The sequence below is a fragment of the Crassostrea angulata genome, chromosome 10 (assembly GCF_025612915.1).
Source record: "Crassostrea angulata isolate pt1a10 chromosome 10, ASM2561291v2, whole genome shotgun sequence".
Lineage (NCBI taxonomy): Eukaryota > Metazoa > Mollusca > Bivalvia > Ostreida > Ostreidae > Magallana > Magallana angulata.
In genome coordinates, this window is record NC_069120.1 from 28,017,199 (window position 1) to 28,036,498 (window position 19,300).

At 31.7% G+C, this 19,300-nt stretch overlaps 2 protein-coding genes across 3 annotated transcripts; one reads left to right on the top strand and one right to left on the bottom strand.

Moving 5' to 3' along the window:
* The first annotated feature begins 1,926 nt into the window (after nt 1–1,926).
* On the top strand, nt 1,927–4,655 carry LOC128167011 (PAT complex subunit Asterix-like). Its single transcript, XM_052832500.1, has 4 exons — nt 1,927–2,059; nt 3,184–3,283; nt 3,540–3,637; nt 4,254–4,655. The coding sequence occupies exons 1-4, from the start codon at nt 2,007–2,009 to the stop codon at nt 4,318–4,320; spliced, it is 318 nt and encodes a 105-aa protein (XP_052688460.1). The 5' UTR covers nt 1,927–2,006; the 3' UTR covers nt 4,321–4,655.
* Nucleotides 4,656–9,662: 5,007 nt separating this feature from the next.
* LOC128168354 (endoplasmic reticulum metallopeptidase 1-like) lies at nt 9,663–19,071 on the bottom strand. Of its 2 annotated transcripts, none has more exons than XM_052834600.1 (14): nt 18,372–19,071; nt 18,063–18,190; nt 17,643–17,748; nt 17,275–17,421; nt 16,836–16,928; nt 16,227–16,439; nt 15,889–16,118; nt 15,465–15,645; nt 14,763–14,953; nt 14,053–14,208; nt 13,540–13,604; nt 11,845–11,963; nt 11,304–11,488; nt 9,663–11,102 (listed from the first exon to the last, which is right to left on the bottom strand). In XM_052834600.1, exons 1-14 carry the CDS (start codon nt 18,928–18,930, stop codon nt 10,941–10,943), a joined length of 2,535 nt encoding a protein of 844 aa, XP_052690560.1. In that variant the 5' UTR covers nt 18,931–19,071; the 3' UTR covers nt 9,663–10,940. The 2 variants fall into 2 exon arrangements, with proteins under 2 accessions (XP_052690560.1, XP_052690559.1); XM_052834599.1 differs by having other exon boundaries at nt 13,540–13,739.
* Nucleotides 19,072–19,300: the final 229 nt, after the last annotated feature.

Below are 19,300 nucleotides of genomic sequence, written 5' to 3' on the forward strand. Positions count from 1 at the left end.
ATTTTTATTTTGTTTCTTATGTCTTAATTAATGGAGTTGGAAAGCTGAATAACGCTGATTAAACGATTTATCGATAACAAAGTATTTAATAATTAAGTTAAGTTAATTAGGCCACATGTATTTCTTAACAGACAGATTCTTTAATTAATGAAAATTAAACATTACTACATGTACCATAAAAAACATTCGACAGCAGTGATGTTTATTGATTAGTCTCATTATATTTTCTCGTGGAAATTGACAAGAGGGAAACCAATTTCCTTTAATTTGTTTCTTTGCAATATAAAAAATGAAACATTTTTATCAATTCTGAATTTTTTTAACAGCCTTATAAAAACTTTCAGCAAGTATACGTATAGCATAGGGGGAGGCCTGCCCTCCCCCCCCCCCCCCACACACACACACACACACCCCATGGAGTAAGAATTTGAACATTGCCATATATACCTTTCTTGTTTAAAGTAATTCATTCGAGTTTTACATTACTGCCTCCTATACCCTTCCCCTCCCTCCCCACGGATAAGGATTTTAAGATTGGCGTAATGTTTTGCATTTTGCATGTCAAGAATTTCCGGTACGTCGATCTGCCCCCCCCCCCCCCCCCCAACTTTCAAAACGATGCTACGTGCCTTGTTCAACGTTATCATCCTGGTGTGTTTTGTTTACAGGTAGTTTCTGGACGATCCAAAGTCCCTGGTCTGGTAGATTTTTCATGTTTAGCTAACCTGGCGTATTAGAGAGGACGCTATTTTGATAATCTTTAACTTTTGTTAATAAACACACTAGTTAGAGCTAGCAAACATTATTGTAGAAATGCAAGTCGAGATTGCATGCACTTTCGGATATTTATTTGATATGATTTAGTACGATTTTATTTTTTCTGCAATTTACTCTCTTCGTGGTTTATAGAACAAAATTAAACGACAAAGTAAAACATGATAATTTCCTTTATAAGGTCATATTGGTGCGTCTGTGTGATTTAATGACGCCTTTGTCACAGTCTTAAACAGCGGAGATGTCTAGGAATAGTTGCTGAAAATACAACAGAACAAATTTAATTAAGGTGTGAAAGGATTAAAAAGGTAACTTTATTTATGTCTAAACGCCACAAAAAGTTATAGAAGCCTGGTGACAAAAACGCCACAACAAAATCGACTAACACAATACAACAAAGTCATTTAGTATTTCCTTTATTTCTTTGAAAAATAAAAAATGTAACAATTTCATCAATTCTGAAATTTTATAACAACCTTTGTAAAAACTTTCAACAGGTTTACGTAGCACCGGGGGAGGCCCAGACTTTTACCCCATTTCATTTGTAACCAGTAACAAGGCACTGATTTCTGGTGACAAAAGTAACATAACCTATGTCAAAACTATTTATTTTCTTTCCGCTGGATGGTTTAATTTCATCCAGTAATAATGATAACAGCTATATTCTCTTGATGACAAAGGGTAACAGTGGTGACAGTCATTTTCATGATTTACAGGGGTCTTTTTTTATTTGGTTACATTGGTAACACTGGTTACAATGGTTATCCTAACCCTAATCCTACATTAACTAACCGTAACACCTAATCCTAACCCTAACCGGGCTGCCAAACCTAACCCTATTTTGTAACCAATGTTACCAGTAGACACTAGTGTAACTGTCACAAGTACATCAAAGTTTGAAAATTATTCATAACCAAGCATTGTCACCGATGTAACCAATGTCACTGGTTACAGATAGAAAGAGGTAAACATATCGGGACTAATTTCTGACCATAGGGTCAATGTATATTTTGATATAAAAAATAATTTGTTGCGAACTTGTGGCAAGTGAGTAATTACAACTATTATTTTTGGATAAAGCAAAAAGAAAAACCAAAAAAAAAAAAAACACCCAAAAACTAAAAATTTAAACGGTCCCTCACGTTGCTGTTTGTCGAGTAGAAAAGTCTCGCGTACAACCTATTCATTATGAAATTGTCTGATACCGCTTCCGGTCCATAATAACCAACAAGATGAGTACGCTTACAAATCATCAAGACCCGAGGAGACCAAACAAGATAGTAAGGTAGGTGTAGAAATGCCATCATATCTGTGTTAGTTAAACCTCTTTACATAGAAACAATCTGATGTGTAAGTTTTGAATTATACTTGTGTTATGGCCCGAATACAAACGTGCATCGAGGAAATTCAAGCTTGGTGACGCTGCCTTGTTAATGTCGAAATTGTCATTATTCCTTTTCAGTGAGTATTTCATTAAAACCAAAATCATTAAATTTTGTTTCTGAACCGATTTTCAAAGAATGAATTTTTTCTAAAATAAAATATTTAAAAGAAATTCATGACTTGAACCAGAGACATAAATAATAATGACTGTTATTTAATTTATTTCTCTGCTTGAACCATCCACTACATTTACTTAATCAAAGTACTGAAGAACTGACGGGAGTTGATTTTGTCGATGTTTATTTATTTTAAAATCAATGATATGTAATTTTGCATGAAAAGTACATGTATACGTAGTTTGTAATTTGAATTACGCATATTTTTATAATATGAATTTTTTAACTTTTTCGACTAGAATGTCGAGAAACCTCCATATGAATCATGTTAAATAATATTTAAAGATAAAATTAATTCAATCAAACTATGTCTCAGTAATAGAAATATTTCTCGAAAATTGTATGGATCCAAGCAATATTGAACTCTAGTCTCGTTCAACCAAACGCTCGGCTGACACCGTAAATCTCCGACAAGGGTTTACGGAGACAACCGAGCGTCGAGTTGAACGAGACTATATTGAACTCTGGCGTAGGAATACATACGACTACAAAAAATATTTAAATTGTTCGTACCATTTAAAATCTGACTATTTTTAAGGTATTTGTAAATGAGTTTCCTTGAAAAACAATGCTTTAGCATACATTACATCGAATTCATCAATTATTTTTAAGAACTAAGTCTTGTCAGGAGCAATGATTTGTGCTGCTGTCCAAACACTGTTTCACTTTCGGTTTGTCCGAGTGACTGCATAGGAGAGTTGATTAAAAATCAACTCCCAAAAATTACTGCTGTGTAATGGTTAACAATTGGAATTTTTAAACAACAATACCAATTGTAGAATTAAAAAAATCAATAGTTTATTTTGATTAATGAAGATTTCACACCTGTATTTTATTGTGATATATATAGGTATAAACCCCCACAAGCTGGGACTCCATCAGATGATCCTACCCCAGACTACATGAATCTCCTTGGAATGATTTTCAGTATGTGTGGACTTATGATGAAGGTAAGAGAATACAAAAAAAAATCATTTTTGAGAATTTAAATTTTTTTTTAGTTATATTAAAGATCATTGAATGTATATTAAAATGAAGAATTTTATATGCAAGACTCAATTTCAAAGTAGTTTATTTATTCACTCCCAATGAAAATAATAAGAATCTCATAGTACAAGCATGGATACATATAAAACACTCAATTATCAATTGATGCTTTATAATCTACGGAGTTGGTTAATTTAGTGAATACAATTTTCTTTTAAGTTGAAATGGTGTGCCTGGGCTGCAGTGTATTGTTCCTTCATCAGTTTTGCCAACGCAAGGACTTCAGAAGACACCAAACAGATGCTAAGTAGCTTTATGTAAGTAGTTGCTGGGCTATGTTTCATAAGACAATCAAGTTTGGTTAGGAATGACTTTTGAAAATTCATTACGACAACATTTATAATACTTCACACCAAATTATTATTTCATGAAATGTTAATAATGCAAAATGAATTTTCATAATGAAAAGCCGATTGTTTATTTTTAACAAAGGATTTTTTTTCATGTTATAAAGCTTAGCTGTTATTTGCTGTTGACACTTTTGCTCTGTTCTTGGTCAGGTTTTTGTAAGACAGTTATAATGCTCCTTTCAACCTGATCCTCTACAGCAATTATTATATTCTTAAAATTCTTTGACATGAAGTTGAGCTGGAGTTTGAAAGCATTTCTGATTAATTACAAAAAATATGTAAATGGCCAGATTCATTGCTGAATTTTAGTTTACATAATTATATTACCCAGTAGTTTGAAAGATTTAGCAGACAATTAATGTTATTCGTTGATATAAAAGTCAAAAGTGAATTACATAATATAATACATGATGTTGGTAAGCTAATCTGAAAGCAAAAATATGAAATTACAGTCACCTTATAAGAAAGTTTGATTTACACTAAACTAAGTTATAATTTCAGTACTGTTAATTTCTATCTGTAGGTTGTCAATATCAGCTGTTGTGATGTCATACCTACAGAACCCCCAACCAATGACCCCACCTTGGTAATCAAAAGACAATATGTTGTAAAGAAAAGGGTCAGAGCTAGAGAGGAATGGGCTGGTGAAGACAAGTGACTGTGATTCGTAATCAGTTCAGTTGGAAACACTACTTTATATCAGGAGTTAGTTCAATCATTTGAACCTCTAGTAGGATTCTTATTGACAATTACATATTTTACTATGTCCTTATCATAATGCATTATTTTCCATGTACAAAATTGATTTTAATATGAGAGGTTTTATGAACTTTAGAATATTTGAAAGGGGTGAATGATTTTTCCCTTTGTTTTAATTATGCATTTTTGTGTGCAATACTTCAATAAAATTAATCATGATCTATATATAAAGTCTTCATTTATACCGGTATATACAGGTACATGGATGTATAAAAACTTTAAATATTTTTACATTACAAATATGAAGATATGTATACCATAAAACTCGGTTCTAGTAAAGTTACATAAATTTGTTATAACCGAGTTCGTTTTAACTGAATTTTACAAGAATTTGTCACGAATTTTGCTTGGGACTTGACCAAACTACACTATATCAGAGAATTTGCTATACCTCAATCTGTGTAATAAACACATTTTATGGTACAAGAATATCTTTTGAAGAAGAATAGATTAAAATTGCATAAAACATTGCAATAAACTCTCACTAGATCCCGTCAGAAACTTGTTTAAACAAACAAAAGATGTTGGCCATGTCGCACGCGGTTATTTCATGCTTTTATATTCGTCTCAACGATTGACAATCTGCTTTTCCAAGTACATATATAAATACGATATTTTTCTAGATCATCAAAAAAACTCTGTTGAAAGCATTTTAACACCCCGTGTACGGTATATTGACATGTACACACAAGAGAGTGTGTTTCCCTCAGGGCTTCACACCTTTATCGATATAGGCTCCACCCCAACCTGATCGTACCTGATATAAACCACCCTGTTAAAAACCTCGGCCTTTAAAATTTATATTATTTCATTTACATGTACTCCACAATTATGAAAGAATGTGGGGGAAGGAGATAGCTTTTAAAAGATTATCTTTTCTGATACATGTATTTTATATTTGTAACATCAAAATGTACAGAGCACCACCCGACGAGTGTTCCAATACGTAAGATATTAGAGTGTGTGTACCGGTATGTAATGCCAATGTATGTTGATTTCAGATTGTGTTTGTATTGTAAGAAACAGTTAATTTTAATTTTATCCTCATTTATATAGCAATGAAGCAAGTGCCTCTGCATTCTTCAGAACAAAGAAATTGGTTTATATCCATTTCTTATGATGAACTTTGAACTCTCATTGGGGTTCAATCATTGAATGGGTATATTCATACATGTGCAAATTGATTGAAACTGGTAGGTTTCTGATTCGATTTGGTCAGTGGCTGTTTAAATATATTCGGACTTCCTCAGAAGAAGGAAAAATATACATGTGTACTTAGTGGCTTTAAATTTTCCAGCATATAAAGAGACAAATCAACATCCTATTTATTTTGCAATCTAATTATAAATAAAATGACACCTGTAAATCCACTCCTCTACGATACACAATACAAGATTTATTTGTCTGTAAAATACCTAGTATTCATCAGTCACGATGGCCAGAAATCCTTTGATATTAACACAATGATTAAACCCATTTTATGCCTGGTGTCTAGCTGCAGGTCTGTAAAAATTCAGATGGATGACCTAGGATCTCCAAGATTATCCATTTGAAATTTTCAGACTTGGAGCTACAGACCTACAGCAAGACTTTTGCCATGTATAAATAAAAATTACAACACATTTCACTGTATTCAAATTAAAATCACATCAAACCAATTTATTTTTAAGTACATGTGATACAATTATGCCATTTTGTTGAAAAAGATCGTTGCATTGTATTGCCGAATGAGTTTACATATATTGAACATGTAAGTGCATATAAATTTTTTTTTTTAAATTCAACATTTTGTTGTTAAAAATTATACTTGTGGATGTATTAATAAAAAAAAATCAAATATGAAAACATATTTTAAACAACATTCTTATCATTTGTTTAGAAAAATTAACAAATACATGTAACTATAATAGATATAAATGGAATGTCAAACAATATAAAATGGAGTTCTGTTGAAAAATATAGGCATATTAATCTTGGAAACATAAAAAAGCACTTGCAAGAAAAAGTATCTAAAATAACTAATACCATTTTGTTTGTGTATTACATAAAATGTAATATTTGGGAAACATCGTTAATTTGTATATATAATCTTCAACATTGAACTTCCATTCAAAAATTCTAAGAGAAAATGTATCGAGCCCTAAAATATCAAGTTTTGCCTCCATTATAAAACTCAAATTGCTCAATGAAACACATTGGTGTAAGAGTCAAAAATTAAGATAGTAAGAATGAAGATAAGTAAAAAATGGTTCAAATGACATGAATAAAAACAATCAGACAAAAAACTCAATAATACACACTCAAAGTTTTTGTGTTCTTTAATGTACAATCTGTGCTGCACACTTGCAATAAAATCCATAATACAGTAATTAAAAGTGTATTTTCACTTAAGCAGTATATATTTGTGCATACCTGCACATCAAAAACTCCACTGGAAAATTCTGGATATGGTATTAATTATTTCCACAAAATGAGTTAAAAGAAAATAATGTTTATCAGTCAAAATTAGCGCAATTTTTTTGTCTCCACAAATTTCAAGGTTTTTTTTGGTATGTGAAACACTGTGGCTTTATAGCAAATGTTAACCCGTTTGAATTTTCCCATAGAGGTACCTCTACTAGACTGTGCAAGTATAAAATTTTGTGAAATTCAAAACTCTCCCATAACAAACTTGTAAATATAGCAAAAAATTCCTTAAATGATTGACTTGTCATCTAGAAAAAATGTAAAAAAAAAAAAAAAAAAGCATTGAACACACTGTAATACATACATTATACATGTATACTGCCTGTAGTACACCCACATAATAAGAACAGTGTATATATATATACATAATACAGATGGTAGCTAGGTTATCTAACAACAATGAAATTGAGCAATTTAATTACTTGTTATATACACAAGTGGTTGATATGTGAAAACAGCTTTAAAAAGGACAGTCTGAAAAGAAATAAAGAGTAAACCATTAACAAAAAAATATCACATCTTGTGAAAATTATACTGTAGAATCATTTAATTTCATGGGGGCTAATTTTCATGGGTTGTGAGTTAAAGCTTATTCGTGGGGATATAATTTTGTGAATGCATCGGTTTTCAGTTTCAGTAGGAAAATTTAAACTTTCATGATTATTTTTTGTTGAGGATGTAAATTCATTGATGAGGGCTAGCCATGAATACATGAAAATTGAGCCACAACAATTTTAATGATTCCACTGAAATAGAGACAGAATTAGAGACTGAAATAGAATTATAACAAATATACATGTTATATTTGTAACACGTATAATGTTGTTGTTGGTCTGTATTGTTCATGATGCAATAGCACATCAACTGTGCTGCCATATATCAGCCCTTAATGCTCACATTACACACGTGCACACATAAAGCCTAAATTCTATCTGGTACTGGCTACCAAGCAACATATTTTTTTAACTGTAGCTTATGAATAAATACAAGCAATCTTATTTTAAAATCCTTGTTTCTATCCAACTTTCTTGCTCTCTTGCAGGTTTGGTAGCTTTAATTACCAGATTAACACATTTCTTATGTCAGCTAGGGCTTTGACATAGTCCATATTTTCTACTAAGCAATTCTATGGTTCTAGGCTCATGCATGTAGATTAAATGAGCTGGATCAAATGATTAATGCTGTAAGAATTACTAACAAGTTTAAATGAGATTAAAAAAGTCAAAAATATCATAAAAGCCATCATGCAAATGGCAGAGTATTTGGATTTCTGATGTGCATATACTCTATGGGGCGCCGTTTTAATATTTTTGAGGTATTTTCTGATATCAGAAAATGATTTTTTGATATCAAGAATTCGAATTTCTGATATCAGGAAATGATTTTTTGATATCAAAAATTCGAATTCTTGATATCAGAAAATACGATCCATTTTCTGATATAAAAAAAATCGATTTTCTGATATCAAAAAAGCATTTTCTGATATCAGAAATTCGATTTTTTGATATCAGAAAATGATTTTTTGATATCATAAATTGAAACTGATTTTTTGATATCAAGTATTATATTTTCTGATATCAGAAATTCAAAGAAAATGGCGAATAAATTTCACCTATTCAATGAATACTCCCTTGACCCAAAATTAGATTGCCGAACTACAGAGTCAGATTTGCATTTAAATATTTGTTGTTTTTTATTTATTTTAATGTAAAATTTAATAAGTGTTCTTGATAATTCTGGTCTTATGTATTGAAAGCGCTAACTGTACGTCTGTATAACTCTTTATATTATGCGAGGCCATCATTTTTCAATATTCACAGCAAATCGCAAAGAAAGCAGTGTTGATCATTGTATATGTGGCAAAACTTGCCAGAATGAAACCAGGTTTAAAATAAGGCATTCATTATTATTCTTAAGAGACATCTACAGGCTTGAAACACATTTTCTTACAAATTACAAAAGTTGCAATACAGGGAGCATTCATTAAATTGATAGTAATTTTATGTAAGTCTTATTTTCTGATATCAAAAAAAAGATTTTCTGATATCAGAAAATGTAAATGATTTTTTGATATCAAAAAATGATTTTGTGACATCAAGAATTCGAATTTTTGATATCAAAAAATGATTTTCGATATCAAGAATTCAATTTTTTGATATCAAAAAATCAACTTTAATTCTTGATATCAAAAAATCTATTTTGTGATATCAGAAAATCATTTTTTGATATCAAGAATTCGAATTTGTGATATCAAAAAATGATTTTCTGATATCACAAAATAGATTTTTTGATATCAAGAATTAATTTTTGATATCAAGAATTATTTTTTGATATCAAAAATTCGAATTATTGATATCAAATATTTATTTTTTGATATCAGAAAATACCTCAAAAATATTAAAACGGCGCCTCATAATACTCCCCATGCAGTCATGTGTGATGAAACTTAAAAAAAAAAATTGTGAACATATTGCAATCTGTATTTATAAGTGAATACAAAATTCTCTTTTTAGTAACTAATTGCTGCATATCCAGCACATTCATGAATACATGTATATATATCACAGTCAATTTGAATTTCGAAGGAATAACAAGATCACAGATATTTTGTTCATAGATTGACTCATCGTCGGATAACCACGGGTGATCGCACCTTTTGTGATAAGTAAAAGACGTGATCACCCGTGGGTATCCGACGATGAGATTGACTTGATTGTTCTATTATATAGGCCTTAGAAATGTGGTACGCATGCACTGTACGGAAAGCATGCACACAGATTGCATTGCATTGCATAATGATGTCAACAAATGGAGTGTAAAAGGGACAAGAAAGATATAAAATGCATCATTAAAATATTATTCAAAAGTTTTGTTTCCTTCCTAATGAAAAAAAAGTATGAAATACTACATTTTGTAACCACAACTATGCGAAACTAAAAATACTAATAAATCCAGTTCAAACAAAATACATGTACCAGTATATAAGAATGAAGCACTAAATTGTCAACCTTGTAGACTTACATGTATACAATACTGTAAACCTATCAAAAATACATATACAATATTTATTACTGGTAATTAAAACAAAAAAACTGAAAAAAAAAAATTAATTATTCCCTTATAAAATATCATTAAGTACATATATAATCAAAAACTTTTCCAGTAATTTAGGCACAAATTTGTAAATAGTGAGTTTCAAAAAAGCACTCGAAAGATTATCTCTATACAATTTATAATAGCCTGAGAGAAAAATACCATAAGTAAACCATCTATTGTGAACTACATATGTGTCAAACTTGGTGTAAAATGTTTTAAGAATAAAAAAATTAAAAAAGGAATATATTTAAAATTTGTAAATAATTGTTGATAATTGGTTCAGAACCAGTGATTAAGGAACATGTGTACCATGTTACCTTAAAAGAAATTTCAAAAGCCATGCATGCAAGGTGACCAAATTGGATTTTCAGTTATATTGCTTTTAGAGTTAAAGGTAAAACACCTTTTTAAACCAGTTATAGGAAATCATAACCGCTGTAGTTCATTGTCACTGACAGAAAAATGTAGAAACTCAAGATATAGCAATTGCACCTAGCAATCTTAAAGATGTAAAACTGTGTCTGGCCCTTATCTTTGACCTTGAATATGGCCTTAGGAATGCTTCTATGATGAAAAGTGATTAAACCAACAGCTATAATGTTTGAACAGAAGTAAATTACAAAAGCAGAACCCTGATAAAAAAAATTATCTGTAGTACCAAGGTAGTACCTGGTAATAAAAAAAAAAAATTATCAACATGCATGATCACTATGGTAATAGAAACTAGTAATTAGTTTAGTTATAAAACTGATACAATAAACCTATTTACCAAAATAATGAGAAAAAATAAAGTACACATTAAAAAAATGAAAAATTCATAAATAAAAGGAAATATTCATTAGCAAGAGCTTGTCAATGCAGTCACATGATTGAATACTTTGCTGTTGAATTAAAATTGGTATAGGTTGTAGGTTACAACCCAGGGATTTGGAACGGTCCAATCAGGGAGACTGTCCATGAACCGCTGAAGCAGTGGTGTGATGTGCTGGTCACCATGGAGATAGTGACCACACAAGGCAATTTGTGAAACCACGTCTGTTTTCTCTGTCATCTGCAAATAATAGTAAAATATAAAGGTACTGTATTAAAATGCAAATATTTTTAAGGGGTAAAATATTGCTATTTGTGTGTAGCACACATCAGTTTTATGTGTGCTTGAAGACTGGATCTTGATGAAATAAAATTAGGTACACGTATACGCAAGCATAAAGTAAATGAACATGGAAGCATTTTACATTTCATTTACCTGTACCTTAAAATCGAGGTAGAACTGCCAGGGCTTGTCTGGTTTGATCCCATGTGAATAATACACAAAGTACAAAGTTTCGTTGGAGTCTTTTCTTTTTGACACTGAAGTGGGATGTCCTCGATCGATGGACCAATCAATGAGCTCGATGCCAGAATGGGGTACAATGTACATGGTCATGTGATCTGGTCCTGCAGACAGATAAAGTAATATGAATTTACAAGTATATAAAGAATTTTAAAAAAAATATCCAAGAATTAGGAAACTTGGATTCCCTCATTAAATGCATACATAATTCATTTGTAATACTAATTATGTTCAAACATTGTGGTTTCATTAATATATGTGGGTATCATTTTTCGTGGATTTGATGAAAATCAGTTTTAAGGATGCATAAATTTGTGGCCCATGATCCTATCAATCCAAAATGTACTTTTAATGAACATTTATTTTCATAGATTTACTTAACAAAAAAATCCAAGAAAATTGGTGTTCAACCAATATTGATGAAACCGCACTATATGTACATGTATAAACAGATATTTACCTGTAGCTTGGAATGTAAATCTCTCTACCTCAGGTAACACGAATTTTCTCCCAATCAGCTTCAAGTTGACCAAAGGGGAAACATTGGGCTCCTCATTGTTAATGTTGTATAAGGATTGTCTACAAAAATCAATTGTCTCTCTTTAGTCCCTTTATGTAGCAATGCAGCAATTTTTTTTTTACAAAGCGATCAAAGCAGTAAAAACAGCTACAAAAAGTTCTCTCTTTAGTCCCTTCATGTAGCAATGCACTAAAAACAGGTACCGTAAAACACGCTTATAACGAAGTGCCAGGGAGAGGCGATTTACCTTCATTATAAGAGTAATTCATCATGTCTGTCAAATTTACAACATGTAATAAAGTCTCGGTGAATGAAAATCGCTTTGCTGTAAGCGTCAATTCATTAAAAGCCTGTTCACTATAACCATGTTTTACTGTAGCTGCTTTTGTATTCGTTTTGTTTTTTTCAGTTTCCCTACCTATAGTCTACTGATTGTTTAATCTTACAGCGAATTACAGAATACCGGTAGAGTTTTCAATAGCTTGTTGGATTGCTCAATAGGGTATTCAATTTGATCAGCAAGGTATCACATCAGGTTTAAATCTAGGTCCTGTGGTTACTCAAGTGTAGATTGTTATTTTGCACTCAACCCATTCATTTTACACAAAGAAAACCTCTAGAACACTCTCTCCTATTTTAGCTATTCTATTCATAGACTTTTAAAAAGAATGTTCACCTGGACAGCACTGGACTCTATAGAGCATCAATTCTGCTTGGAGTAATTTGAATTTTGTTTTTCAAAAAATGTAATTCAAAAGGCAGTTCTGAAGAAACAAACAAAAGAGAAAAGCATAACTTTAAAAAGGAGATATTTTTCCCTGCAAAAAATCATTAAACATTTTGGTTCCCTGATTCCTGGTGCATCTTACAGCACTAATAGTTTTTTTTGCGCTGACTGCTTAATTAGTTCAGACTTTTATAGCAGTAATGTAGGATAACAGAGAGAAACAAAAAGGCCCAAAACGTGCAAATGTAAACCAGATTAACTCACTCTATTGCTGTCATACCTGAGTAATCACATGACCTAGATTTAAACCTAATGTGATACCTTGCTGACCAAATTGAATACCCTATTGATCAATCTAGCAAGCTATTGAAAACTCTACCGGTATTCTGTAATTCGCTGTAAACCATATATAGCTTTATAATTATTGCTCACAGTGTTGCGTAAATAAAACCATGGTAGTCATCATAGCTTCAAGTATAATACAGACCAGGAGTTGCAATCTCTATCACAAATTACAATGATACACTCGGGCCAGACTGAGGGATGTAAGATTCCTATAGTTTTTTACACTGAGGCATGGAATGGAATTTCTATTATTTGATAAAAAAACCACTATCATTGAATGTACAGCAGCAACAAATACTGCAACAACAGAATTTAAAAGGGCAACCACCTCCACTGCAATTTAAAAACATAAAACAGTTATTCCCCTCCCCAAAGTAAAAAAAATAATTACTTTAAACCTTATACAAGACAATTTTGAAGATAAGACAAGGTTAAAACCTCAGAAAAAATATTGTCAGTTAATTAAACACAGTATAAACTCATCTCTCTCTCTCTCTCTCTCTCTCTCTCTCTCTCTCTCTCTCTCTCTCTCTTTTCAATCTTTACCTAGTACAGATACTTACTTTGGATCTATCATGTGCCCAACTGGAATAAGATAGGGCAACCCACAGTTTGGTCCATCGCATTCCTTAAGGTGAGAATTTTTTATGAACTCATTATCATAAAACAAGCTATTTCCGAGGTAATCAAAGTTCAAGATCCATAGACCACTGTCTGTTTTGGTTATGTGGCCATCTTTATCACGAAATATTCTTTGCATATGCTGAAATAGAAATTAAAGTCATATTTTTATCTAACACATGTACAAACTTGTAATTTGGTGTTGTATTCAACTGGCATCTTGGATTTTATCTCATTTTTTTGTTTTTATTTATTTTGCACAGAGGAACTCATGATTTCCCTTTCCTGAGTGGAAAATGGCCCATTCATATGAATCATATTAACAAATAAAAACACAAAATGTATTAAATAAATGTACCTTACATGTTTTAATTATGCGTCAATCTTTTAATGCAAAATATAAATGATTTTGGTGTTTGTATGCTACAAATGTATTCATATGTAAGAGTACTTACAAAAGGTAGAATTCTTTTGGGTGAGGGACCATCGGGGTTACCACTAAAGGGGAACCCTAAAGGGGTAAACATCACAACAAGAAAACTAACAGCAAAACAGGAGGCTAGGAACATCAGGAAGGATTTCATATTGCTGCACAAATAGGTGGCTCCAACCTACCATGAACCAAATGTGGAAGTGAAAAAAGGCTTTGAGAAGAGTTATCTCCCTTTGACTGTGTTGCTACAATTAGCGTTTTTTGTTATAAATTGTTATTAAACTAAAAACTATAAAACTGTGATATACGAAATCACTTTTTATGTTAATTAATTCCCAAACTTGCATGTTAATATATGTAGGTCAAAGCAATTTTTACAAAGATTGATACATGTACTTCTTCCACAAATACTTTTCCTTAGTATAAATGTAACACAAAAGTTTACATTTACATTTACATAAGCACATTTTGTCTGAATATTCTTGCAGCACTGTTAAATGTTCTTACATACTATACATCATCATTTATTTGTGTTAAAAAAGAAAATTATAAAAGTTTGTCGGGTTTGTATCAACTGTATCTATATTGGTTATTTTTCAAAAAATAATTTGTTCAAGATTATCTACATGAGCTTGGTCCTGAAAATTTGTCATTTTAATACCAGCTCACAGTTAGCAAGTCACGTAATAAAAGTCATCGCAAACAAAAGTTGGTTTGTAGCATCTAACTTACCAAATACTGACTGTACAGACAGACGAACAGACAGGAGATCACGGCAATGGCCAGGTCCGGGGGTAACTCGGTCCCTGAACGACCCATGATTGGTACAATCAGGGAGAAGATCCCAAAGAAAACTTCCATCATGATCACAGCGGGAATGGCAATACTGGTGAGCATGACTAACAGGTATGTAGATAACGAGGCTGGAAAATGGGAAAAAAATCCATCAAGATTTAGCATTAATACTGTGGTTTCATCAATATACATGGGCATCAATTTCGTGGATTTCGTAAAAATGGTGGTTTCAGGGATAAGTAAATGTGTGGCCAATGATATTATCAATACATTATGTTATCAGAAATTGTATTTCAATGATTCAATATTTATAATTTCATGCATCAACTCCATGAAATCCATGAAAATTAATATTACATGAATATTGAAGAAACCACAGGTTTTAAATATGAACTGATAGCTACCATATTTATGGGAACTTTTAACAGTTTAAGCTTTATAAATCATAGATTGTAAACTATACCATCCAAATATAGGTGATTATTAATCTGCAGCTTTTGAATTTATGCCAAATCATTCAATTTTATTTTAAGTACAGGAATTACTATAGTAAGAGAAATTGTGCTTCTAAATGACAAAAGATAGGACAAAATTACATCCATGATTTTTTATAACAAAAATAATTTGCTATGCACATACATTTCCAGTCTGGGTTGATGATATTGGCGATGTATTCTCTGATGATTAGTGGTGGCAAGGTCCAGAACATTGCCATAAAGGCTGAGGCCAGTCCTGCTGTTGTCAGTATGAATGTGAACACAGACCAAATCAAGAGGGAAGCATCAAAATGAATTTCTTCTATTATACAGGGATGGATTTTCTGTCAAATATTCAAATTTTTAATTTAAAAAAAAAATCACAAATCTAGGTCATACATTTAAAAATAAAATAAAATTACGCTACTGTTTTCATAATTTTTCTGATTCAGAAGGAAAGTACCATAATGAATGACTAATCTATCATTTTAATTTTTAATTATATGCACAGAATTATTTACAGTGAAGATTACCAATAAAAAAATGTAGACAGGTAGCCTGGTAGATATGTTAATAATGCAAATTACCTTCCAAAAATAATCTTTTAAATACTGGTGTAATCTCAAAATGGCAGCCAGTGAAGGAATGATGAACACAAAGAAGATGTTGAAGGTGTGTGTGAACCAAAACATGGCTCTTCCAGAAAAGCTCATCACCAATCCAAACCCGCCCAAGAGAAAGGTGCACAGCACCCAGACCACCAGAGAAACAAGCACAGAGCACATCACCAACAGCACATAGGACTTTCCGTTCAACTCTATAAGAAAAGCAGATGCGGTCAAAGGTTAAGATTTTCCATCCACCAATCAGATGCTTTACAGGTTAACATTCAAATAAATCATTATCATTATTTTGCCTTATCTACCTTTCGGGGTGTAATTTGCTGATCTTTTATAAATGTGAAGAAAAGACAGTACAACAGCCAGATAATTCAAGATTTTTCCTATTCGGACTGGGTAATGAACCATGAAGAACCCCAGTACATCGATGAAGACCATTGAGCCGTGTCTGTCCAGACCGGGGTCGGCTAGTTTTGGATTGGTTGCCAGCTTCAGGATCAGAGCCAAGAGGTTGTCTCCTGTAAAGAAAGTTTTTCATACACTGTAAGATACCATATATATATACATATACCCGTACATTAAAGAGTAGACTTGATATATTGAGTTAATTTTTATCAGGATCGGATTAGCTGTCAATATAGATTACAATGATAAAGAACACCCACCGCATTCATCAATAGATGTCATAATTAAATCCAATGAAAATCAAAATTCAAGTTCTTTGTTATCAAAAGTTTGGTTTTAACTTTAAAATTTCAGATGTAAAACACTTGGTCAAAAATGAATATCAACCAAAACCAAAGATTTACACAAATGTACATCCTTATCTTTCCCTTATACAAAATATACACATGATTGTATGTTTTTTCTTTCCCCATACATTCATCAATCAGTAATATATATTTATTTCTAACCTGCCCTCTGCAGACAACCAGATGGAATGTACCTAGGCTGGTCGTACTTTGTGTGGTAGACATATCCATTAGCAATGTGAGCAATATCCAAGCCTAAAGAGCACAAAAAATACAACAAGCATAATGATCTGTATCTGTATCAGTATCATAACAAAATCTGTGAATTATACCGGTCAAATGTACAACATGTATTATCAGAAAACCATACTTAATTTCACTTGATCATAAATCTGAAAAGAGGAGAGAACAGCCTTGGATAATTTTGATGATGTATTATATGATTAAATGTTAATCAATTTCAGATAGAAAGATTGACAAAGAGTGCTAAAGATTCCTGAAATAATATATATGTAGATAAGGCTAATTGCCCAATTTTTACAAAAAAAAAAAAAATGGGTGTTTTTTTTTTTAAAGAGGAGTAAAGGGCTTTAATGAATACCTGGAATTTGTCCAAAGTCCCTAAAAATTCTAAAATCTGTATCTGAAGGAATCAGACCCAGTTCAAAGAATTCCTGCCCAATCACAGATCCGAATGGATGTGGAACAGACTCAGCATAGGCAGCGACTAACCATGGGTGCTCGGGACCTGTAACCATTTATTGTAATTACCAATTGTTTTATAAAATATTGGTACATGTAGAGGCAAATAAAAGTAATAATCATTTTTATTTGTTGAATGAAAAATTAATATACCGGTTCTTCTTTGATACTTTATCAATCCTTTTAAATCAACATATATAAAACTTTAAGAGGAAACTGGTGTTTGATCAAACATATCTTATCATACATTTTAGAAAAAAAAATTACCTGTTTGGAAAACCACCTCCCAGCCCCCAGCACCTGCCGAGTCCAAGTTTATCACAGTTTTTATGGACTTCACCCACTTGTGTTGTGTAATAAATCCATGACTAGCCTATCAAAGGAAAGTAATGGGTGTACATGTGTACTCCTTATATAGCAATGCAAGTTAAGGAAAGTTTATCATATTGTACCTCTTTACTTTCAAATTGTACTTTTTGGGGAAATTGATTGGTGTAAAATTTAAACTGTAATAATTTTCTAAGAAAGGACACTCTTTATATACACATTTTAATTACATATGTACTAGGTAAATATTGATAAATTAATACCACAATTTTGACAAAAACTCCTTTATTACTTTTTGGTTGTGTTAAAATGAGATGAGAGTCACATATATTTTTGCTTTACATGATAACAAATACTTACCTGTAGCATATTTTCTTCTGCTCCATTGAATAGAAAAATAACATTATGCTTGAGTTTGACTGCTGATCTAGATATGATCCTGATGATTTCCAACATCACTGAACAACTGACAGCATTGTCACCAGCCCCTGGATAACGATAATTGTAACTGACATCTTAATTTCAATATTGCATCACATACATATTGTCACTACTTCATGCTAAATACAATGTACATTTGTTATTCTATAAATACTGGTAGTAATAAATTAAAGCATAAATTCACAATAATTCAGCTTCACTTATTTTTTTTTCCGGAATTCTGAATACCTGGACTGGAGGAAACACTGTCATGATGACAGTTGATTAGAAAACTATCGTCTGATTCTTCTTCATCTGTTATTTTGACTACTATATTTTGCATATTTCTATATACACTATAAAAGTTTGTTTGTATAAAATTAACAAGGTGGAATGAGCCTGATGTTATTTGCAAGTCAATCTCCATCCTTTTGGACGGGTGATGTTGCTTTTCAATTTTTTTAATTTCTTTCATTAAATATTCTTTTGCATGAACTTCATTTGCATTGCTTCCTGCTACACGGGGACCAAAACTGGTGATGTTTTCTAAATGGTACCGTGCCCTTTCTTCGCAAAATTTATTTTCTGATGATTCTGCTTCTTTAACTGCTGATGGAAAACTGTGAAATAGGGTGTACATCAATAAATAAATTAATCCCGCTGATCCGATATATGCAGAAAACAGTGTAAAGGAATCATAATGTGTTTGAGTTCTGGTTTGTTTATTTTCATCATCACATTCGTTTCCAAGGATGTCATCTTCCACCTTGCGCACTTTTTGGTTACGCCGCCTTGTCGCTGACTCCATAATTGGTTATGCAAAAAAATATCGAATATTTTCTCTTTATTTTCTTCACGAAATCATGTTAAATTTACTTGAGCACTTGGTTCCTGCTCGCACGGTCACCTGCTCGCGTTCGCACTTGTCTATCAGCTGATCTTGTCAATGTAGATTCTGTACATATTTCTTGTCTATTTTATTAGTTATGCATAAACATATGAATGACTTTGACGGACTTTCAATTTGAAAAACAACTCATTCTTTATATATTCGTTTCAATGTAAATTGGAATAATTTAGAACCTTTTGAGTGTATTTTTGCAATTAAGTAATACTTCATACTGTAATGTATCATATATTATTTTCAATTTTTCAAATTTTCTTTATCTATGGAAAAT